The sequence below is a fragment of the Hibiscus syriacus genome, unplaced genomic scaffold, assembly GCF_006381635.1.
Source record: "Hibiscus syriacus cultivar Baekdansim isolate YM2019G1 unplaced genomic scaffold, ASM638163v2 tig00112114_pilon, whole genome shotgun sequence".
Taxonomy (NCBI): domain Eukaryota; kingdom Viridiplantae; phylum Streptophyta; class Magnoliopsida; order Malvales; family Malvaceae; genus Hibiscus; species Hibiscus syriacus.
In genome coordinates this window covers 151,468-176,477 of record NW_024063255.1, presented here as the reverse complement: position 1 = coordinate 176,477, position 25,010 = coordinate 151,468, and the positions used below count along the sequence as shown (strand labels likewise).

At 34.7% G+C, this 25,010-nt stretch overlaps 1 protein-coding gene and 2 pseudogenes across 1 annotated transcript; 1 reads left to right on the top strand and 2 right to left on the bottom strand.

Annotated features, from left to right (window-relative positions):
• Positions 1-9,862: 9,862 nt before the first annotated feature.
• On the bottom strand, positions 9,863-17,766 carry LOC120174529 (annotated as a pseudogene).
• Positions 17,767-19,291: 1,525 nt separating this feature from the next.
• On the bottom strand, positions 19,292-21,025 carry LOC120174634 (annotated as a pseudogene).
• A 2,081-nt stretch (positions 21,026-23,106) lies between these two features.
• On the top strand, positions 23,107-23,460 carry LOC120174633 (RING-H2 finger protein ATL14-like). Its single transcript, XM_039181427.1, has one exon. The coding sequence runs from the start codon at positions 23,107-23,109 to the stop codon at positions 23,458-23,460; it is 354 nt and encodes a 117-aa protein (XP_039037358.1).
• Positions 23,461-25,010: the final 1,550 nt, after the last annotated feature.

Genomic DNA, 25,010 nt, shown 5'->3' with positions numbered 1-25,010 from the left:
CAGACAATAGGAGTCCCTTTCTTGTAGATTGAATTTTCTGACGCAGCAGAATCCTCCGATGGAACAGCTGAACGATTTCCCGATGGAACACCCTCATGAAAAGTCCCAAACTCTACCCCATCCTTCTTATCCTCCAACTCTTTTTTCATAAGCACAGCTGGTTTGGACGGAAAAACTGACGACGGGTCCATCATCCTAAATTCAAGCACTCAAACAACAACCTTTTTGTTCTCCAACACTACATCAACAACCTCATCAATCCGAGCTGCAGACGAAGTAGATATCAACATATAAACTTTTTCACAATCTATATCATGGTTAACATTTTCACTGAAAGCCTCAAAACTACCCCACAAGCCTGTTAATCTTTTCAACGTGATTGCATTCCAACACTACAATGGCAACCCAACGATTTCTATCCAAACAACTCTTTCAATTAGACCAAACGACTCTGACCAAAGCAAAACATCCACGAAAATCTCCTTCAAGTAAGACCACTGGAGATCTTCTAGCATAGAAAACAACTCTTCATCCTCAATGGAAAGCAGAAAGGATTTACCACATAATCTTTGAACTTTAATTTTCCCTAAACCCCAGTTATGTAATCTGTCGACGATACTCCCAACACTACAAACACTAGCCATGACTCCCACCAAACATCTCCTCAGCTTTCTAACTTTATCCTCATCAACATGACCCATAACTTCCTTCCTGGAAGCTCCTACTTGACCAGCCTTTTTATCAAGAAAAGATTAACTGCCCATTTTTTATTTCCATGACATCATATTTTGCACATCTTTGCCCTATGAGACCTCCAAAGAATACTTTGCAAAACTCACTGAAATGCGACTGCCAAACACCGTAATACCATTCAAATGATCCCTAACTCTTTCAGCTTCTGTCATGTTACACACTTTAACGAAACCGAACCTCGTGCCTGCTCGACTCCTCTTCTTAGGAATAACACGCTCAATATCTCACCATAACGACCCACTATCTGCCACATACCTTTCCAATCCGATGAATACTGCATTGCCCTTCAACTCAGGTTTGAAGGAATTAATTAGATCAAACTTCAAACATCAAACTGTAAGGAGTAAGCTTTAGACATATTTACTGCTTGAGTTTCGCCATTTGTGTTTGGTTCCTTAAAAACCCTGAAACCCTACTCTCAGTTAATCCTCTCTTTCTTATAGTTTAATGCTATCTAGTCCATTGGAGGCTGATGAATTTGCAGATATGTCAATACCTGAAATCCTCTAACTTTTGATTATAAAAAATCAGTGTTCCATTAACTTATTTTGCATACAATGTGACTCTTGAAAAGAGAAAAAAAATTCAATCTAAACTTTGATTAACATAAATCGATGTGACTCTTGAAACAAGAAAAAAATTCAATCTAAACTTTTGACTAACATAATCGATGTTGAATGTTGTGATGTTGGCGTGGTCATTTTTAGTATATATCAAAATAAATGAAAATATTATTAAATCATAAATATATAAAATTGAATAAGATATTCTGTGACACACACTGGGTCCATTTTGCTCATTCTCCCTCCATATCCCAACGTTTTTTTGTACCTTCTATGAGACTTGAAATTGTTGAATCAAAATAGAGTAAAAACTCTAATTGATCGAGAAGAAGAAAAAACTCTTTAGAATAATCTCACAAAATTGCAAAAGGGAAGAACTATAAGAAAGCTTCAAATGCTTATAATTAAGCTTTGATGTTGGATGATAAAACTCAAATACAAGTAGGGTATTTATAGGTTACAAGAAACAATCTAAACCACTCATTAAAATAAGCACTAAATAATCTAAACCATTGAAATTAAAACATGAGAAAAATACTAATTTTCACCTAACTAAATTGATGTAAGCAATTACATCAAAACTAAATTGATGTAAGCAATGACATCAAATTAATTTAGGTGTGAACTTATTTAGGCTAATATTGAATTTTCAACACTCCCCCTCAATGTTAGCCTCCATTCTTTGAATCACGCCATCTGACGACGAAAATGTTCAAACTTTCCACTCAAGCTTTTTGTAAATAGTCAGCAATTTGCTCATCTGTCTTGATTTGCCTCATCTCAATCTCTTCTTGCAAAACTTTTTCCCTAACAAGTGGTAATGTACTTCCACATGTTTAGTTCTTGCATGAAAGACAGGATTCTCCGCCAGCCGAATTGCCGATTGGTTGTCACAATACAACGAAATTGCATAATCTACTGGTTGATGTAGATTATTCATCAACTGTATCAACCATGTACTGTCTTGAGCTGCCATTGCTGCTGCTCGATACTCAGCTTCAGTGGTTGACAATGATACCGTTGGTTGTCTTTTGCTACACCAAGAATTGTTCCAGAGCCAAGCTTAAACACATATCCAGTTGTTGATCTCCTGATGTCATGATCTCCTGCATAATCAGCATGACAATAACCAACTAACTTGTAGTCTTCACCTTTCTTGAACAAAAGACCATAGTCAATTGTATTCTTCACATATCTAGTATTCATCATCGAACTGCTTTCAAATGAGGCTTCTTTGGATTTTTCATATACCGACTCATCACACAACTGCATAAGAAATGTCAGGCCGGTCAAGGTTAAGTAGATCAGACTACCTACCAATTGTCGATACATTGTTGCATCTTCCAAATCTTTTTCCTTCATGTGCACACATTTTGATATTTGGTTCCATTGGCGTTGAAGTTGACTTGCATTAGAGCATTCCAAACCTCTTCAACAAATCTTTAGCATATTTCTGTTGACATAGAAATATTCCTTCGTGTGTGCGATCAACCTCTAGACCAAGGAAGTGCTTAAGTTGTCCAAGTTCCTTCATCTGGAAACGAACTGATAAATTATCCTTCGTCTGAAGAATTTCTTCCTCATCATCACCGTTATGATTAAGTCATCCACGTACACTAGCAAGATAGCTAGCTTACCTTCATTGGCTTTGACAAACAAGCTAGAATCTGCAGGTGTTACTGAATACCACTTTTCGTTAGAAATTCAGCAATCTTACCATACCACGCCCTAGGTGCTTGTTTCAATCCGTAGAGTGCTTTTCGCAGCTTACACACATATTCAGGATGATCTTGGCTCTGAAACCCTTGGTTGGGTCATGTAGATCTCTCGATCTAGTTCTCCATGAAGAAAGCATTCTTCACATCAATCTGCCACAAGTTCCAGTCTTTGTTGGCTGCAAGTGCAAGTAAGACTCGTACGGTTGTAAGTTTCACCACTGGACTAAATGTTTCATCATAGTCTAGTCCATACTGTTGAGAGAAACCATGAGCTACCAATCACGCTTTGTACCTCTCGATTGACCCATCTGGACGCGCTTTATCTTGTAAACCCATTTGCAAGATATGGGTTTCATCTTTATCTTTGTATAATATCCCAAGTTTGATTTTGTTGAAGTGCATCGATCTCTTCTTTCATAGCTGTCATCCACTCAAAACTCTTCGATGCTTCTTCGAACGTCTCAGGCTCCGTTGCTTCTTCAATTATGGCTGCATTGGCATATTTGGGATTTGACCTTCGTATTCTTGTTGACCTTCGAGTTGAGATTGTGGAATTGATTCTTCTGTTTCACTAGGCCCACCTTCTTCGTTTGGTTTGTTGATGCACGCTAGTTTGCCAAGGATTCTGAGTCACTCTTTGTTCGACATCATCGCCATTTGGATCTTCTGATTCATCTGAACTTGTTTGGAGTTGAACAGCATGTTCCCCATCTTTTGTTGTGCTTGTCTCCAAATTCTCGAATCTGGCAACACCTCCTTCTCTGAGGACCACCAAGAAGATGCTTCATCAAATACCACATTTTGTGACGTGTAGCATCTTCCACTAATTGGATCACAACATTTCCACCCCTTTCTCTGGCTGTCATATCCCACAAAGATACATCTAACAGCTTTCTTGTCAAATTTGCTCCGTAAATGATCAGGAACAAACACATAACATACACAGCCAAATACTCGAAAGTAGCTAACTGTAGGTTTTATGTTCCATAGTTTCTCAAAGGGTGAAACAAATCCTAACCTTGGTTGAGGAAGTCTGTTGATCACAAAGGTTGCAGTCCTCATTGCTCAGCCCAAACCTTCCAGGTACATTCTTTGCATGTAGCATACTTCGACAAATTTCTACAAGATGCCAGTTTTTTCTTTCCGCTACACCATTATGTTGTGGCGTGTTGGCACAAGTGTACTGATGACGTATTCGGCATTCCCTTAGGTATTGAGAGAACTCGTTTGATCTATATTCTCCTTCGTTGTCTGTGCGCAAGCAAATATCTTCTTTCCCACTTCTCCTTCAGCTGAGTCTCTAAACTCTTTAAACTTTGAGAAAGTATCAGATTTTTTCTTTCATAAAGAAACCCACACATACCTGGAGAAGTCAATGAATGTTACCATGGTACCGCATACCGCTAATTGATTGTTTTAACCCGGTCCGAACACATCAGAGTGAACCAACTCCAACGGTTCTTTTTCTTTAAACTTCGACTCGTCATATGGTAATTGGTGTGCTTTACCATATTGGCATCCCGTACAGACCGTGTCTTTCTCACGTCTAGTTGAGGAAGCCCCTTAAGCATCGACTTTTTCACCATCACACTTATCTTGGAATAGCTAACGTTACCTAACCGCATGTGCCATAGATCTGATGTCTCATTTTCCTTGTCCTGTCTATATATGCAGACTCTGCTGACATCACGTAAATTGATTCCAAATGTCGTCCCTCCATTGTTGGTGTTTCTGAGATTTTGACGTCACGATAACCTTCACGTCTTGGGGACCAAATAACATAATGGCCTGATGATGTTAGTTGAGCCACAGATAGCAAATTTTTCTTCATTCCTGGGACATGGTAAACATCTTGGAGTTACACCTGTTAGTATTATCGGGCGTAACTATTTTCTTACCGATGTGAGTTATCGGGAACCTTGAGTTGTCAGCTGTCACCACCACCGACCTCCATTATACTCAGACAGGTTTTGTAACTTCTGTTTGTCACCCTCATATGATTTGAGCAGCCATAATCTACGATCCAATAATTCTTGTAGTCAATCCGTTCTGGTGTTGTTACCGTGAGAGCTAATTCTTCTTCCTCCGTAGCAAATAACGTTTCAGCATCCCAACCATCTTCACTATTCTCCTTCGAACAAGAAGTAGCAGTATTACTTTCAACAGGCTTTTTCTTGGTCCAACAGTCTTTTGCCATGTGACCCATCTTCCCGCAGTTATAACACTTGTCATCGAACTTTCTACTATTACTGTGATTCTTGGATGCTCCCCCTGAATGAGGGCCTCCCTTTCCTTGGTAATTTTTCACCTTGTCACCATCCTTTTTAGATCCACTGCCAGTATACCGCTGAAAAGTGCCTCTGCTTTTGCTGGTGTAGAGCGCTTCCTCTTCACCCTTCAGCTAGACCCCTCCCATTTGCTTGGCCATGGCTTCTTGACCTGCAAGCAAATTTTCGAACTCAACAAGCGATGGCTGTGTCGGCCATCCCTGTACAGCGGCAACAAACCCTCGATATTCGGGTCTCAAACCATGGACAATTATTCTTTTATCCTGGCTTCCCCAATAGCAGCTGTCGGATCTAATTCTGAAATTTGCGACATATCGACTTCACCTTGTGAAAGTATTGGGCAACCTCCATGTCGTTGTGCCATTGATAGAAGTTCATTCTCGAGAAGTTGCAATTTTGTATCGTTCCTCTTCGAAAAGAGTGTAACAAAAGTGTCCCATGCTTCCTTTGGTGTTTTAGCATCCCGAATGTGCTCCAACATTTATTCTTTAATTATGGTCTTTAAAGCAAACATTGCTTTGCCTGCTTTAATTTTCACTTTCGCAAGATTCCATTGGCATTTTCTGTCGCCGGTTGTGTGTAACTTCACCACCACCGACAACCTCTCAAAGGTCTTGACCTTGTAAGTATGACTCCATACATGTTGCCCACGTGTTGTAGTTTTTGTTGTTGAGCTTCTTGATCCCTCCAACTACTTGAAGATCACCCATCTTAACGGCAAGGCTTTGACTACACCGAACAAAGCTTGAGTAACAAACGTGCAGAGTACTAAATTACTCTAAACACAAGAAGCTCCAAAAGATTTGTAATAACCCCGACAATAACTCAAGAAATATTTTCTAATGTGCAAGATCAGTTAAAAACTGCAGCCACAGAGCATACTCAGAATTTCAAGAGACCTTAAAAACGTGGCTCGGATACCAATTGTTGAATCAAAATAGAGTAAAACTCTAATTGATCGAGAAGAAGAAAACTCTTTAGAATAATCTCACAAAATTGCAAAAGGGAAGAACTCTTAATAAGCTTTCAAATGCTTATAATTAAGCTTTGATTGTTGGATGATAAAACTCAATACAAGTAGGGTATTTTAGGTTACAAGAAACAATCTAAACCACTCATTAAAATAACCACTAAATAATCTAAACCATTGAAATTAAAACATGAGAAAAATACTTAATTTTCACCTAACTAAATTGATGTAAGCAATTACATCAAAACTAAATTGATGTAAAAAACTAAATTGATGTAAGCAATGACATCAATTAATTTAGGTGTGAACTTTTTTAGGCTAATATTGAATTTTCAACAGAAATCATTTGAGATATTTCTTAAAAATAAAAATTTCTTATATTTTGTCTCAACAAACGTTGGTAAAACCTTAGCTTTTTACCTACTCCTCTCTTCATTGAATATTATTGTCTATTATTTATTTACAATCTGCATGCATTATGCATATTACTGACTGAATATGAAGAAATATGATATATCATAAGAATAACTGTCACACTTAAATGTTGAATAATTATTATTCATGCCGAATTTGAAATTTGTGTTTTAGAGAATTTTTTATGGATAGAAGATATCAATGATGTCAATTTGGAGTATCTTCGTCTGTTGTCCTTGGTGCTTTTCTTGGGTTTGACATTTCTTCGTCAATGAGGTCGGGCGCTTAATTTGAGATATCACATATGTTACGTTTGATCAGCAAAGTGTACGAGGGAGTATCTTCGAACCTAAGAGTCGCTCCTTGGACGACGCTACCTTGAATGGCTGCCTAGAAAAGCACGAAAAGCTTTCATTGCCTCGCGGACATCAACCCATAAACATATAATAACAGTTATGTACTAACCTATTTATGATAGGAACATCCCTCACGAGAAACTATCAAACTACTCCTAACTCAAGTACTCAGTGAAATCTCATTTAGGATAAAACGTAACTATTTATGTCAATTGTTGAAATGTTACGTTTTATTCCTAAATGATTTCATTGAGTACTTGAGTTGGGAGTAGTTTGATAGTTTCTCGTGAGGGATGTTCCTATCATAAATAGGTTAGTACTTAACTGTTATTATATGTTTATGGGTTGATGTCCGCGAGGCAATGTGAAAGCTTTTCATGCTTTTCTAGGCAGCCATTCAAGGTAGCGTCGTCCAAGGAGCGACTCTCTTAGGTTCGAAGATACTCCCTTGTACACTTTGCTGATCCAATGACGTTGTACTTGTCCAAGGTGTCCCTGGTGTCAATGATGGCAATTTATATCGCCTCTTGATAAATAAACTCAGTAGGCTTCAAGACTAGTAGTGTTGTACCAGCTTTCCAAGGCTTGTAAAAAGAGAAATTGGGGATAGCAAAGCGCGTTGGTCGTTCCCTTGTTTTTCCCATATGATTCACTCGTCGTGCATGCAAGTTTTGCGGAACGAATTATGGTTGACGGTCGGGAATAGCCCACACCTGGGGAGAGATTTAGGAAAGGGCCTGGGGTGAGGGGATGTTTCGATTTTGGGGAGATCTCAACTGATTCTCTCAGTAATGAGGTTTGTTCATGCTTACTACATCAATTATTGAGGGAAATAAATTGGTCTCGTCTGTCATTGGTGGCTCATCCTTTTCTGATTTAGACAGAGAATTATGATCGACGAGGAAACAATCGTTGGTTGATGTTTTTCTACGAGAGATTGTTGATCATAAAAAGAATGGAGTATGGATTGGAGAAGGTTCTAGCCCCTTATCAGTCTTGACTAAGGGTATTTATAGTGGTCTTCAGTGATAGCGTCAGATATAAGACTATTATGGTTATTCATAGGTCAGCATGCTAGATAGATCTAGTAGTAAGATTTTCTATAAAAGACTTGATCACGAAAAAGAAACAGTGTGGATTGGGAAGGTTCTAGCCCCTTATCAGTCTTGACTTGGGGTATTATAATGGTCTTTAGTTGATAGCTTCATATATGAGACTGTTATGGTTATTCGTAGGTCAGCATGCTAGATAGATCTAGTAGTAAGATTTTAGATTTTGCACTGGTAGATCATGTGTGTCTGCCAAGGTTTTTTGCCAAAGATCTTGTCAATGTATTGTAGCCTATATGAAGGTTAATGGCACTCTTGTCTCAGAGGTTAGAGATCCTTTGATAATTTCGTTGGACGAAAGAGTCTATCTAGGACAGAGGATTTGACGGAAAGTTAGTAGTTTTCGGAAATATCTCTGAAGGTATAATAAATTCATAAAAATATATAAATTTAAAGATAATACTATTGAAAAGAGCAACGGTAACTCTGAACAAGAATCATAAAATAAAATAAAAATAAAATATGAATATGAATATTCTTATGTATAAACTAATTCAGATTTGATACAATTATTTGATTGATTTTTTTTATATAAAAAAATACCATAAATGCATCTGTTGAATTTATGAATTTGAGTGAAGGAGATATTTATAATTATTGAAATACTCACCGTGTAATCTGTTTCATATGATATTGTGGCAGAAAATGTTCAAACAAATGAAATTAGATTTCTTAATTTCTTAATATGTAATCATTTTAGTTATTTCCGTCGTAAATTCTATTTTTCTTCTTTAAATAAGCAACAATATCATTGTTGGAGATGCAAAATCAGTTCTTCTTTTTACGAAAAATATTCATATTGATTCTTTGATAATATTGAGGATCAACGATGAATTTAACTTATATAATTTTTTACGTGCATTTTATTGAAAAAATTAAAAAACATATCAACCTAACTTTTTTATTTAAATTTGTTCAATATGAAATAAATTTTAGGTTTGGATGGTTAAAACTATTAATCTAATTTTAAATGTATATAAATTCATGTACACATGTAGATAATTGAAGTTGCTCAAATATGTCATTTAGGAAGATCAATATTTTCTTTATCACTAGAATAGAATTGCTCCTTGGATCCCGATAAAAATAAAAAACTAGTAGATAGTCTAATTAAAATTTTGTATAATTATGTACAAATAGAGACAAAATGTTTCAAATAAAATTTGAGAAATAAAAAAAAATAAAATTAATAAATAAATATATACTTTCAACCTAACTACAAAACCATTAGTGTTCACCCCTTTTATTTAGGGTAAACTATATGATTGGTCACTTTCATTTAAATTTTTGTACATTTTTTCTCACTGAATAAAAAATATAACATTTTATCATTTTCATTTTTATTTATTAAGATATATCACATTCATTTTTATTTAATCAAGATATTATCACGTTTGTTTTTATTTAATTAAGATGCGATTACTTACCTTATCAACTCTAAATGTTTAGTCACTAAAATTAAGACTGTCGTTAGTGAGAAAAAGTGAGGAAATTAAATAAAAGTGACAACGACTTAATTAAATAAAATGAAAGTAATCAAATGTTATATTTTTTGAATTGAATGAGGAAAAATGTACAAAATTAAAACATAAGTAATCAATCCCGTAGTTTACTATTTTATTTAAATAGAAATATAAGCATTTCAATTTCTATCCATTAATGTACGTCAAGGATGTTCATGTTGTCCTACCTTATATATGTTGAATTCTGACATTTGCCTTAAAAATGTAATACCTCTCTAAATCAGAAAAAAAGTGTACGTAAAAATAAACAATAACCATTTGCTAACTGATACCAATTGTAGCAACATTCAAGTCCCACGAAAACAAGTCTTCAGAAAGCCAAAAAAAGAGAGTACAAATACTCTACAATCATAGGTCTCACTGTGGCATTTGGCCACGAGGCGGAGCGCCTGTCGATGGCTGACCGGACCGGCCACCAGACTGCAATAAGTGGAAGCAATAACAAGTTAGTTCCATAGTTTCGTAGGTATCCAGCACGGATAAATTCATTTTTCAAGTTTTCAGATCTATGGAAGGTCATATTCCTCCACCCCCGTTAGATACTTGAAGAAAAATAGTGATGAAGAATCATAAAAGAAATACAATAGGTAAAACAAAAGAATTCTAGTGGTCATAACGGTGGAATATCTAACATGAGTTGCAGCTTTTCCTTTATTATTTTATTCTGTCAGGGAACGTGAAAGTAAGAATCACTCAATCGAATTGGTTTGAGGGGGGGAAAGTGAAAGCATGCTGAATGAATCTAATAGCTTTTTGAGCTTTCATTCACTGGAACTAAAGAGAGAATTGAAGTGGAACCAACGGTTTTGGTCCGGTGGCTCATATTGATCCTGCAGGGTCAGGGTTCAAACCGCAATCCTGCTTAAGCTTCGTGGTTATCACCAATTGTCATAAAAGGGGGGAGATGTTCTATCACTGATTTGGTCATGAACCCAGTCACCGTCATAAAATATGGACACATACATAATAAGATCAAGGAGCGAATGGCATCGTTTACCTGATAAGGATTGTACCCAGGCATCATTGGCCTCTGACCACCTTGTACACGATTGAATGCACCACCCTGCGGATATATTGGCCACCGCCCATATTACCTGAGCCCTGGATATTTTGCATACCACTGGGAAATCCTCCAACTGAAGGGCCACCACCACTAGTAGGCAAGGACCCTGAGTGCATAGGATTCCTGCCCATGAAATGGCCTTGTGGCAATGGAGGAGGCATCTGATTCATTGTGCCTTGCATGCCCTAGAATTTTGAAATAAGTTTGATCAAGCTTCTTAAATTTCTCCGATCATAACCCATATTCAAAAACCCAGTTTCATTGGAAATATCATATGCATGGCATCCAAGTCGGAAAAAAAAAGTCAACTACGACATCAGAGCATATATTTGAAAGTGAAAACCATAGTTGCAAAAGGGAAAATATGTAGTAGAGCCTGATTACAAGGTCATACCATTGGACCAGGCATTGGTGTGGATTGAAAGATCCTGGCATTGAGGATGGAACAGGCGAAGGCATTTGAGGAGGAGGGCGTTGTAAATGAGGATGTGGATGCAGAGGCATATGGGAATGAGATGGAGGTTGTAGCTGTGCATATTTGGAGTGGCATTTGCTGTCGCATTGCCTGTTGTTGCTGTTGTTGAATTTGTTGAGGGTTTTGTTGATATTGATGCTGCTGATTGGCTAGAAGCGATGGATGTGGTCCAGGAGGAAAGGAGGAGCTCCAAAAGGCACGGAACCCGGATGAATTTGGTTTTGGTCCCCTTGAGAAGATGCATCAAGAGATGGAACTGATAATGGCATAGGAACTCCAATACCAGGAATCGTTCTCTCATTTCGAGTTGCAAACAGTCCCGGGTGGCTGGACCTTCAGTGCTGCAAAATTGCCAGGCATGCGACCAGCTAATGCAGGATTTTGCTCACCATAGCCTAGATACAGTTCATAATGCTATTAAGTATAGAACAAAGTATAAATACTCCGGCATATTTAAGAGGTTTTGTAACAGCTTAAACATCTTTTTCTTCTGCCTATTCCTTTTCCAGATGGAGAAGAGGTAAAACAAAAAGAGAAGGGCAACAGTAGAAACCTTGATTCTGACCAATGTTAAATTTATCACGAGCAGTATCTCCAGGCCTATTTCTGCACCAAAACTTGGTTGTGTGATCATTGCTACCACTGCATGATTACGAGTACAAGTTAAACTCCCTGATGATGGGCTTGACATATAACTTACAGATTGATAAGACTTAATGCTTATCAGTACACTGATGTAGCCTGGAACAAATACATCTAGAATGAAAAAGAATAGAAACCAATAATACCAGATTAACTTGAGCACAAAAACCAGAAAAATGTAAAAACAGTAACAACAGTAACCATTAAGAAACATGATGTATTCTTGTTCCACAGAATATATAGGAGTTGTAAGAGCTTGTTACAAAAATTTGGCACAGCCATTCACATGGCTATTAATTGTTACAGCTTCAGGCCATATCAGCATTGAATACTAGCTTACATGAACAATACAGGCATACACAGAGTGGCATAAATACTACACTCCTTGTCCACATGTACACGGACAATAAACTAAATATCATTTCCACAACATACCAAGAGACTTGGCCCTTAAAAAATATAAATTAATGTATAATGTGTTCTACAGCATCTCATAAAATTATACACTTAACAGATCCATATTTTATTAAATTTTTGAAAAATAAAATAAACTATGATGATACAACATACTCAGACCTACAAATGTTTAAACACTCAAAGCTATATATGAATTTTGTCCGCTGATCTCAATTCAACAATTATATTTTGAAACCAAAACTGGGTTGAAAATTATGGATTCAAAAAGAGGTAACTTCACTTAATTGGACAAGAATTTAAGTCTAAATGTGTTAAATATGTCCAAATTTAAAGATTTGCTCAATCCCTCTAGTGCAATAACTAATACATAAGAATGAGAAACACATTAATCATAGAGCTTTAGCCTGTTCTCCAATCAGTTTAGAGTGCATTCTAGAGATCCCAATTACTCTCCACAAGCCTTAGACCCTTCCGTTAGTATATATTCAAACTAGAGTTGTCACCTTCAGGGATTGATCAAACCATTGTATATAAACACTCCATTTACAACTCTAGAAATTTTGTTGTTTTTAAATCATAAACACTCCATTTACAACATTCACTGATCAAATAGCATTGAGTCAGATGAGGGTCAGATAATATTTCAATTTCACAGATGTCCACAAACCAATTCCATTCAGTTTCTATCTCAAAAAGTCAATCAAATAAAGCAACACTAGTTTGCAGTCAAACTGTGTACCCATATCAACAAATATAATCATAGGTATGCATACAACTACTTTAATTTTCAAATGATATCCATAAATTACAAGGAAATCAACAAGAAGCACGCAGGACAATCATAAATCTAGAATGGGTTTACCTGCATAGAAGATATCCAATAGGATGCCAGCAACATCCCACCACTATTATCATGTGCACTGGGAAGGTCAACCTGTGGAGTTCATGCCTGTACATCAGAATAATCTTTAGCAATCGTAAATTGTAAAAGATCACCCATCATTAATGCCAAAGAGGCTAAATCCCCCTTAACTTTTCACTTTTCAAAGTAAGCCTTTATGCTTTTATTGTACCCAAATAAGTTTTTAGCTTTCAATTTGCTTCCAGATAAACCCTTATTCCAAACAAAAGGATTGTTCTTTGATTTTTTTTAATGGAGATGCGAATTAAAGGTTAGAGGCCTATTTGGTTATAAATTAAAGGTTAAAATGCTCATTAAGGTACAAATTAAAGACTAAGAACTTATTTGGGTATAATAAATGTATAGAAGCTTAAGTAATGTAATAAAGTTCAGGACTTTTTGGTTTCCTTCCAAAGAACAACAATAAATATATGATAATATTTGAAATAAAAGAGAAACAAAAGATAAGCATCACAAAATGATTTTTAATATGAAAAATTTAACATTAAAAACTTATAAAAAGGATAACTTTTTGAGTAAATACTCTAGTTCCCTTGCAGTATTATCAGCCTTCATAATTCTAACTGTGTTTTAACCTCATCAAGATATATAAACTTTTCAAGTGTTTTGATCTCTCTCATAATCTGCATTGTCACAGGCCAACTAAATAACACATCTTAAACATAAATTCCAAGAGACAAACCTAGGTAATAGTGAAACAAATAAAATCACACAAACTTTGTGACCTGGAGCATAAAGGATAGGACAGAATTAGGGAATTCAGTAAGCAGCCAGCACTTTCAATCAGAACCCTTACCCAACAAGCCAATGGAAAATGGATCCATCAAACTCCCACTGACAAAGTATTCTTCATGGAATGGGTGCCAAGACAATGCTGGAAAAGTCAAAGATCAATATGTTAAGAATTATCTTTATAGAAATCATGCAAGATAATTAAATGATCAAGCACGATAATAACTATAAGCCACAATCAACCAAGTCTTCAATGATCAGGTACTTTAAGTAGTATCCATATGCAAGGGTTCCACTTAAAATAAGTCTGACTAACCAGTCACATCCTTTCTGTGGCCTCGGAAAGATTCAAGTTCCTTCATAGCTCTAATGTCATAAAGCTGAAAAAGACAAAGTATATATAGGGAAAAAAGAACAAAAAAGTAAATATATTTATATATCTACTCCCATCAATCAAATAACAGCTTTTCAGTGATTAAGAAGAAGCTAACCTTGATGATTTGATCCTTTCCAGCAGTCAATACCCAATTCCCATTTTGATTCCATTGACACAATGGACTGTGTTTTTATGGCCATGACTGCAAAAGACTTGCATTACTTCTCAAAATATTTAAAATCATGGCTATTATGGAATACTCACAAAACTTGTCTTACCTGAAACCAGTAAGGATTTTGTAGGATGCCAATCAACACTTTTGACATCCCACCCATGGCCTGCCTGAGTTCAAAACATGTATGAAACTCTTAGGTTAATTCACGCATACAAGAAATCTATACAGGGGAGACACTAATGAGGCAAAAAACACCATCAAGAAAAGATTATAAGAGGAAACATAGTCATTCTTATAGTTAATACTTTAAAAGCCAAGAAACATTACCGGTTAATGAACGCTCTTCCTGGCACCTGGCAAAGTCCCATACTTTTACAGTAGTATCATCAGAACAGGAACAAAATTTTAAATCTGTCCTACAAAAACTGTTCAAAGAGTACATCTTAAATTCTATATTAAATAAAACTCTTAAAAGAAAAAGGAATGTCAGAAAAGGTACCTTAAGCCACGTACTGATTCTTTGTGAGCAGACTTATTGACCTTAACATTATTCATGTTGTTCTGCCAATACCTAAAGGGTACATTAGCAAATACACTTACATCAGCAAAAACTATGCCTAAGCCAAACAAAAATTCAGAAGCAGGAAATCAGTAAGGTTAAATCACACGAAAGACTATGAAGAATACATACTTTATTGCACCCCCATCATCACCAGAAACCATCCAGTTGTCATTATGACTCCATACCATAGACCTGATGGCTTGATCATGGGCCTAAGTATTTTGAGGGGAAACAAGGTCCAAAAGCCATCAATTTAGATTCTCTAAGGAATAATCCTAACTAAATAAGATAATCATGTCAGTTAATAGAAGTATACCTGAAGAATCATTTCAAAATTGAATGATTGTCCATTCCATAAAGTAAATTCTCCACTCTGAGAACCTGTGATGAGACGTCTACCTGTAGGAGTCCACTAAAGAAAAAAATTATTCAGTATACCAGCTCTAAATTTAGCAACTTCAAACAAAAGCCTTTTCTCCTTTGGGATGTAGGGAAACTAAATTGGTATTCCAGACAAAGCAGAAAAAAACAACAGTTAAGCTTTTCCCACAACATAGCATCAGCTTTCATACGCATAAAAACACCAAGAGATGAGCCATGCAAACATGCAAGTATAAAAAGGCAGTTGCCTCTATTAGGTCTCACTACCTAACTGTACCTAGTTGTAAACCAAGGATAAAAATAATTAAGATAAGTCAGATGGTTTGTATCTATCTAATATCCAAATGTTCATTGAGACAGCCTTTGTTGGGTAAACAAGAAAACCAAAACTTTTAGAAGTTAATTTAATTTGATGGGTATGTGATCATGTTAAACACATTAAAAAATATTATTCCAATCTAACTCACCAAAACACGATTTATAGAACATCGGTTTTTGTTCAGAGATGTATGAACAAATTTGGCAGCAAAGCTTGTGGATGGATTATCTAAATAGGCAGCTGCAGGCAACATCTGTATAAAAGATCAACAGAAGTACGAGTTAAATCTTACAATTCATAATCCAATAAACAAAAGAAAGAAAAAAATTAGTAACATCGATTGCTGCTGCTGGTGTAGGCTGCAATGTTGTCCTGTCACGTGAATCCCGCTGTGACATTCGAATCTGCAGAATCACTGCTATTAGATTGCAAGTATAACTTCATTTGAGATTCAAAAGGAAATAAAAAAATCGAGTTTTCTATCCGTATAAGAGAACATGCCTTTCAAACAAAATAAACACAGGTATAAAAGCTATGATTCAGATTCTCAGCGTTACTTTTCCGATGAATATAAACCAATACACCCCTAATCATGAAATGTGATTATGGGTGTAATAGTAGGATCTACTCAAGAATCATGAACTGAATAATTATATACACGTGGTTGACTGATATTGGACCAAAAAGTAATTAAGAGGAGCTACTATGAACATTCCAATATAACATAAAAAGTGTGTCTAGACATCAACTTAATATTGTATTTGTCCCGTGAAGCGCAAAAAATGTACAGCTTAATACCATACACGATTGACTAGCAGGCCCAAGTTCTGCTTGTCTCTATATTAAGATGGATTTTCCAGCAGCACTATGGTTACAAAACTACATAAGTGACATTTTAAGCAATGATAGAGATAGAATTATGGACAAGAATAATGCTACAAAGCGACAAAACTTTAAAATACAATAGTCAAGCAAATTGAATAATGCTACAGAAGGGAAAGGTAGGCGGATTCCTAAGTTAGAGAAATCAACGACCATGATGATATAAGAGCACGCCATTAACTACAAAAGTTCAAGCGACATCAGTCTAAGCCATCTGACAGCAAACATAAGCACCCATGTTAATGAGAATCACCAAGCTAAGCTGACCATGCAACCACTTATAGAAAGATGTATAAAAACTCATATGGAAGCGACCAAACATGAAAATATCACCTGCATATATCGCACAACAGTGCTAGCATAATCAACAGCCCTCCTTTGGGTCATTTTTCTCATTCTTTTTGCAGCAAAATTGTCACCGTGAACTGAAAAAGTATTTAAAAGTAAAACAAAAGTGTTAGTTAGCTAATTCTTAAGTGAATTGCAACTCATCATCTAAGCATATGCAATTGAGAGTAGCCATATTTTTAGACCTAGAAATGTTACCACAACATAAGGCTCATGGTGCAAAAAGGACCTAAACGTGTAAATACATGAGGCCTACAACCAATAGAAGCAATTAACTATTTTTAGATATGTTTTAATATGCAATCACCTAAACTTTGAATTTCAAGAACCAAGTAACTAATTTTCAATAGAATTCTTACAATGTCCACTAATTTGAACTAAAAAAAATACAAAACTGTAAGCAAAAGAAACTGAGGAATTATTATTTTACTGTCATAAGGCGGATTCTGAGGAGGAGCATGGTGGTGATATTCTGAGTTAAGATTAGTCGAAGAAGCTGAGGGCTGCCGCATCATTTGCGGAGGCGGAGGGCCTCTCTGGAACTCGCCACCTTGCAGGTGCGGCTGGTTCTCCTGCTGCTGCTGTAGATCACCGTACATCATTGTGAAAACCCCAGAGTAGATCCTAATTCACACGGCGGTGAAGAATTTCAGTGAGTGTGCTTGCAAAGGACTGAAACAAAACTCTAAACCCTAAATTATCTAGGGGGAATTGGGAGTTGGGACCAGGGAAGCAAGGACTGAAACAAATTTTCGAACTTAATTTTAAAATTTTCACATCAAATTAAGCCAACAATTCTTAAAGTCAATTAGAGATATTTATGTCCCTATGCTATGGGGAAAGGAAAATCAACCGGGTTTCGGTCTTTTGTCCATTTATTAAAATGGGTTAGGATCTATAAGATAAGCGGATTAATCCGTTTTATAGGGTAAATATATATTTTGATATCCGAATTTGGTTTTAATATTAAATTTGATACCTAAAATTTTATAATCTAAATAGCTATATAAATTTGAACCTTTTTTTAAATTTAGAATGTTACATGAAGTTGATTTTTTAGTTCAATTTTATATTTTATTTTTATTATAATTAAATACTAAATTTAATTTCTTAATTCAATTAGTACTAAAATTTAACTTAAATATTCAAATTGGATTATTTCAATTCAGATAATAAAAATTAAGGAATGATAATATTTTATTAGTTTTATTGTTCATGTTTTTAATGTGGATTCAATTTTATTTAGAATGAGAAAACTATAAAAAAAAACCATAAAAATAGATAATATGATAAATCCAGATGTTTATAAGATAGGCGGATTTGGTTTTGATTTGAGACAATTTGGATTGGATCAATTTAATTTCTAAAAATTTTAGTTCATTTAGATACATATAATTTTTAGATTAGAATAATTTTAAATTAGGACTTTTCGGAGTTAGAATAAGTTGTATTTAAAGTTTGGATTTTCTGTTCGAATAATCATGTAATTGGATCATTTTAGATTATAATCATTTTAGGTTTTGAATTATTTATTTAAGTAATTTCGAATTTGAGTCCTCACAATTTCAATATTATTTTAGATTTATGACTTTTTATTCAAGTTAATTTAAATTTTGTTATAAACTTTTTACAATTAAATCAAATTTAATCCGATAGTATTTGTTCAAACACTCTTAATCATTTGATGTTAAAAACACATATCTCTGCATATGTGATGTCCGAACTCGAGACCTCGAGGAATAACAACAATTCTTCAACAATTAATGTCGTTTAATTCGTGCTTTAAGAATTCTTCAATTGTGCGGGAATCATGAAAAAAAAAGGCTAAATGTACCAATGTTGAGCACTCACATCTGAGATCGAGGAACATAGTATGTCATTTTGATTCAGTCGATTAGTTCGGTTAGATCACATTTGTGAGGAGTTGCACTTGAATTGAGTTTGCCGAACATACTGTTTGTTTCCAAAATCATATTTGTATGGAACGACGGGGTAAGATTTTATGTTATAAAATTTAAATGAAACAAAAAGAAATTATTAAATATAAAAGAAATACTTAAATTACACGTTGTGTGATTCGTACCTGCATGTAGAATTAATTGTTTGCCAGATGCTTCTTTTGAATTCTGTAATATATAACCCTGAAACTTTTACCAGTAGCTCCTATTTTTCATTTGATAAAACTATACATTCCAAAAAAGTGTATTAATTTGGTTACAATATATCTTTTTTGGTTCATATTTGTAATGTTAGATCGCAGGGAAATTAGCACTTGCAGATATGACCTATTCATAAACATGCATTTATGAACCTTACCAGGAACTCCAATGCTCATAGACTTGATGCAGGAACACTTTGTGTTCGAAGAAGTTGTTGCAGTAAGCGAGCTGAAAGACGCTGAGTGATCCCGCCGACGACACGCCCCCCTAGACTACGTCCCTCCGGTTGTTGAAGTACCTGTTCCACAACCCCTTTCCTTAGCCAACTCCATTGAAACTTGAATCATTCAAGAAAAATGAAAGAATGAATAAACTATACCACAAATAAGGTTTACTAACCTGTAAAATAGGCTGCAAGAGTGCTGGATCGAAATTTTCAGAGGAACTTAGAAGCCCCCAGATTCTAAAAACCTGGTTCCGAAGCTCCATCATGGTTTCCAAATCAGCACCGTTCATTGCAATCGCTCCATTGCCATTGTCATTGATCATCAGCGTCTGAACAAAAGATGGTGCCGAGTTGTATGTATCAGCGACCGAGCCTAAAATAACGGCCTCGGTGACACGAGCGGCCTCTTTAATTGTTAAGCCCGAAGTTGTTCACCGTCTGGTGCCAGTAGAAGCTTTAAAACAGGTTGCAATGCAGCTTTTGCTGAGAAATCCCGGTCCTTTCTTCCCTGAATAAGAAGGTCTTCTAGTCTGTTCCACCTGTTGCAAACATATCACATGCATTTCAAGTTACGTTGTTCCGACTCTTCATTTTCCTTCAAATATCTAAACCCGATTACATGTCCGATATATATTTGGACAGAAGTATGGGAGTATAATGCTCTAAGACCCTTCCAAATGCATGAACATATTCATGCCAGAAACTCATATTATCGTATCCGAATATGCACAATCGAAGTAGCTAGATTTCATGAATTCAAATGCAGAGAGGAACAGAAGATGTACAAACAATTAGGTTAGGTGAATACATGCCTGAACCTGCCATCCTTGAAAAGCAACTCAACTAGAGCGTCTCTGAGATATGGATTCGGATCAGTGAGAAGCCTTTTAGCAAAATAAGGATATGAGGCAGCCAACACTTTAAAATCGGGATCAGCATAAAGGGCTAACCCTTCTAGCACTGTAAGTGATCTCAATATCAGCGCATAATAGGCAGGTACTGCAACAACATTGATAACCAAACCATTAGACCACATCAGAAATTAACACGTACTCGTATCTAAATATGTGTCGAACGTAAATACTTCAAGAAAAATGAAGAGTTGAAGCAACATAACGTACAATAACCAAACTTGAGAATAGGGCTCACAAGTATCATATAAAAATAAACATTAGCAATCTTGCTCCAACTCTCTTCTTTTCTTGAAGTACGTGTATATGACACTCTTATTTGACATAATTTCATATATGAGTAATTGAGTATGAGCATATGACTCTTCAAGAATCCGGAAAAGCTTCAAATTGCCAGACAAATACAATATCGTAAAGTCACACCCAAATTCGAATAACGTACAAACCAACCAAACAAAAGATTATCAGCTCACCATTAAAAGGGTATTGATATAAAACATTTCCCAGGCCATCAACAAGTGTTTTGAAGTTGAGTTCGCTCACAGTGTAATTCAGCGCATCGTCAAAGAAGTCCCTAAGAGCTGGCACAATGGGAGAAACATCCACATCCACCGCCAAGAAATCCAGAGCATAGTAATCACGAGCCATTGCTTCGTAATCCCGATTCACCATATGAACAACGTGCCCGATTATAGCCGACCTCGCATCCTCCGGTGTCACACTCATCATTCCAAAATCCAAAAAAATTATAATATTTCATTAAATATATCATTAGTCATATTTGATCCTCTAAATTAATAGATTATAGACTATATTGTCACTAAAATATTGTTACAAACATGACATATAGTGACATGATTTGATATAATAATAATATTAGTCCTTAAAATTTATATAATCAATTAATCTGGTATTAAATAATTTAATAAATTTAATTGTAACCCCTAATTTCTACCTAGACATTACAGTCGAATGTCACATTGATCACTAAAGTAGACTATAATTTATTTTCGTGTCTTAAAATGCATTAAAAACATTAATTGTTGTAAAATTTTAGAATTTATTTAAATTACCTTAAAATTATTATTAACTGCAGAGCACGTAAATAAATATCCAAAACAAATTAGTAAAACCCTATGATACATATTGAGAACAAAATAGATAAAGAATGTATTTAATTAAAATTAAAAGAAATGTCCAATACTATGATTAATTTAAATATTGATATGATCTTAACGTCTTGTAGCATCCAAAAGTAAGAGACAAAGAAGAGATGAACTAGAAGTTTAGTGTGTTTAATCATCGTAGATAATAAATATGATATTAAATAAAGATTAATTAGACAGAGAAGAGGTAAGCTAAAAAGTTTAACGTGATTTAATGATGCAGATAATAACCAAAATATTAAATGAAAATCAAATAATAACAATATAGACAAATCGACCTTACAATAAATATAACAGTACCAATAACAGTACATGCAAACTAATATGTTTTGCCAATAAGACATCACTAATTTTAATAATAAAAATTATAATAATAGTGATAGTTATTTAAATAATAATAGTTTCAATATTAAAATGATTATTTCTTAAAATAATAGTAATAATAATCAAAATAATAACAGAAGTAATAAAATAATTTAGTTATGAAATCAATAAGTAACTTTGTTAGTTAAGTGACATGCTTACTATCAAATACATGATTGAAAAGGTATAAAAAATTATATCATTACCTCTCTCTACCACGTTAATTATAATCTCAACTAATAAAAACCTAAAACATCACTACTTTTTTCTCTATAATTCATTTTTACAAGCAGCTATTTGGGTCACAATTTATATATATTAATAATACGAAAAACTATGAAGTGAGTACTTTTAATTGAAGTTAATAATTAATATCATGAGATGTGTTTATGATATAAATTTTAAAAAAATTCATACATTATTTTAGTTGAGTTATAGGGACAGATATATGATTTTATGTTAGGGAATATGAACTTATAAATTTTGAAGAAGAGACGAACTAATAAAATTTTAGGGAGGATGAAAAAAAAAATTAATAGAAAATACATTGAACATATATGAAATATATAAGAAATTAATTTTTTTAAGGGGAATGATTATTCCACTTGCCCCGCCTCATTCCAATCTATTGATATTAGCAGTCTCGAGTTTGAGATTTTGTGTATGTAAAAGTTTCCTGTTGGGAAAATCACTTACCAAAGCCAAGTGCGGGATATGGGTCAGTCCAAATTAATCGGGACGAAACTCTTAAATTAGGATGGTAAAAATGTTTTAATTATAGTGTGTAGTTTTAATTGTTCTTAATTTTTTTAACAAGAACCACCGACTATAGACTACAGTTAATACTAACCTATTGAAACATGACTTAAAATCCACCGATTCAATTGATTAAAAATGATTATATTGGAATTTAGTTTAAATATTTATATATTGCATATTTATTACATTATAAATAAATTTAAGTTTTAAATAAGATTAAAAGAAACTCAAAAGTTTAGGTTGAAAATTAATATTGATTAAAACAAAAAATGATTATATTGGAATTTAGGTTAAATATATATATATATATATATTGCATATTTATTACATTATAAATAAATGTAAGTATAAAATAAGATAAAAAAGTAACTCAAAAGTTTAGGTTCAAAATTAATTGCTTGTTTCCCAAGCAATATATATATATATATATATATATATAGAGAGAGAGAGAGAGAGAGAGAGAGAGAGAGAGAATATTACATCATATATCGGCTCATACTACTTCTGCCTCTTATCATTATGTTGTTTGTTTTCATGGCAATGCTTTATTACAAGATACGTAGTCGTTTCCACCGGGACACCAACGGAGATACCAACCATGACATCGAAAGCAAATTATCTAGCCAGCCATCGCAGAGGCGGCCGGACGAAACTTCAGGGTCGATCACAATCCGGTACGAGAATGACAAACAGACTGAAACCGACTGCGCTATTTGCTTGGAAGAGTTCAAAGATGGCGATTCTTGCAGGGTTCTTTCGAAGTGTAATCATGTATTCCATGGATGCTACATAGATCAATGGTTGCTGCAGCATGGAACTTGCCCTCTTTGTCGTGGTGAAGGCCACGGATTTAGACCAACACCAGATTCAACCAACGATCACGATTGAACCAAAATCCACCATCTAAGTTTATCTCTTTTGTACACATCCCTCATTAATAGGTTTTTTTCCACCTTGTTTCATTTTTTAATTTTTTAATGAAAGTTTAATTATCTTATTATTTCGTTTGCTAGTTCGTTATAACTTGTACTCAACTATAAATACCGTAAAAATATCACCCTCTTTTTTCATATGGATTTGGTGTAAAATATTACAAAAACATATAAAACTACATTAGTTTGGTGGTTATATATACCAATATCAATCAATCAGACACTAAGGCGAAAATTTGCATTTGTAGTTAGAAAAAAAGAATTGTGATTGTAAATTAGAATATAATGAGTAAGAGAAAAAGAGAATTTTATTGTACATTACCATTGATGGACCTATTTAGGAATTGCATTAAATAACAGCAAGCACTGTAATAAACCGTCAAGAACAAGTATCAGTAAAATTTAAATTAGATTGTGTGTGGTATAAGAGGAAACGTAGCAACCACGAAAATGCAGACACACTAGACAAGAGTCCTACAACTGTGATTACAAATGAAAGGCGCTGTGGCTCCATCGGAATTTGTTTCTCTGTTTGTGGATTATCTTCCAAACTATATCCATTGGAAGGGGTTGTGGCAGATAGTAGGTCGTTATGTAGAGGTCCTGAGTGTGTTTATTCCTAAGAAGAGGAGTCGTGCAGGCACAATGTTTGGTTTCGTCAAAGTTTGTAATATGACTGAAGCTGTAAGAGTTAGGGATCGTTTGAACGGTATTAGGGTGTATGCCAATCGCATTTCTGTGAGTTTAACCAAATATATGTTAGAGGTCCCAAAGGTTAATGGTGATCCTAAGTCTTGGAAAGCAAAAATGGGGGGTTCTTCATCTCAGGTAAAAACTCATAGTATAGAGGCTAGTCTAGTGGGTGTTGCCAGAAAGGAAGTTATGGGTTATGTTGATGAGGTCGAAGTTAGTAAGTTAAGGAGATGTTTGGTGGGAGTTATGGCTGGTGTTTGTAGCGTTGGGAGTATCGTCGACAGATAACTCATAGTATATTAGAAATTTCTCTTCCTATAAATATTATATTGCTTTCATGTTACTTTTTTGGTATAATAACAATTTAACAATAACTTGTTGTTGCTTTATGATAAGATGCAGTTATCCAACTGATGTAATTTTTTTTAATTTTACGCTATATAACGACCGATAGTTTACTATAACCTGGGAAGAAAGTAAAGTATAAATTATATTAAAACAAACTCAAAGGTTAAGGTTAAAAATCAGTTACAAAATAGGGTGTGCTTCGTGAAGTCTCTGATTATTAAAAGTTATAAATAGTCATCTGATTATATAATATTACTTTGTTGAGTTCCTCGACTATTAAAAGTTACAAAATGATCACTTGATTATTCATATATGTTCCAAAATAATCCTTTTTATTTTAAAATGACGATCGTTTGAACTTGATTTTAACATGTTGACTGGGATATGATAAAATATGATCCACAAAATACAACTCAGACGATTTTGGGATCAGATTTTATCATAACCGAGTCATCATATTAACAT

Excerpts from the sequence above, each read along its gene's own strand:
- LOC120174633 (XM_039181427.1), top strand. The coding sequence starts at position 23,107 with ATGGCAATGCTTTATTACAAGATACGTAGTCGTTTCCACCGGGACACC.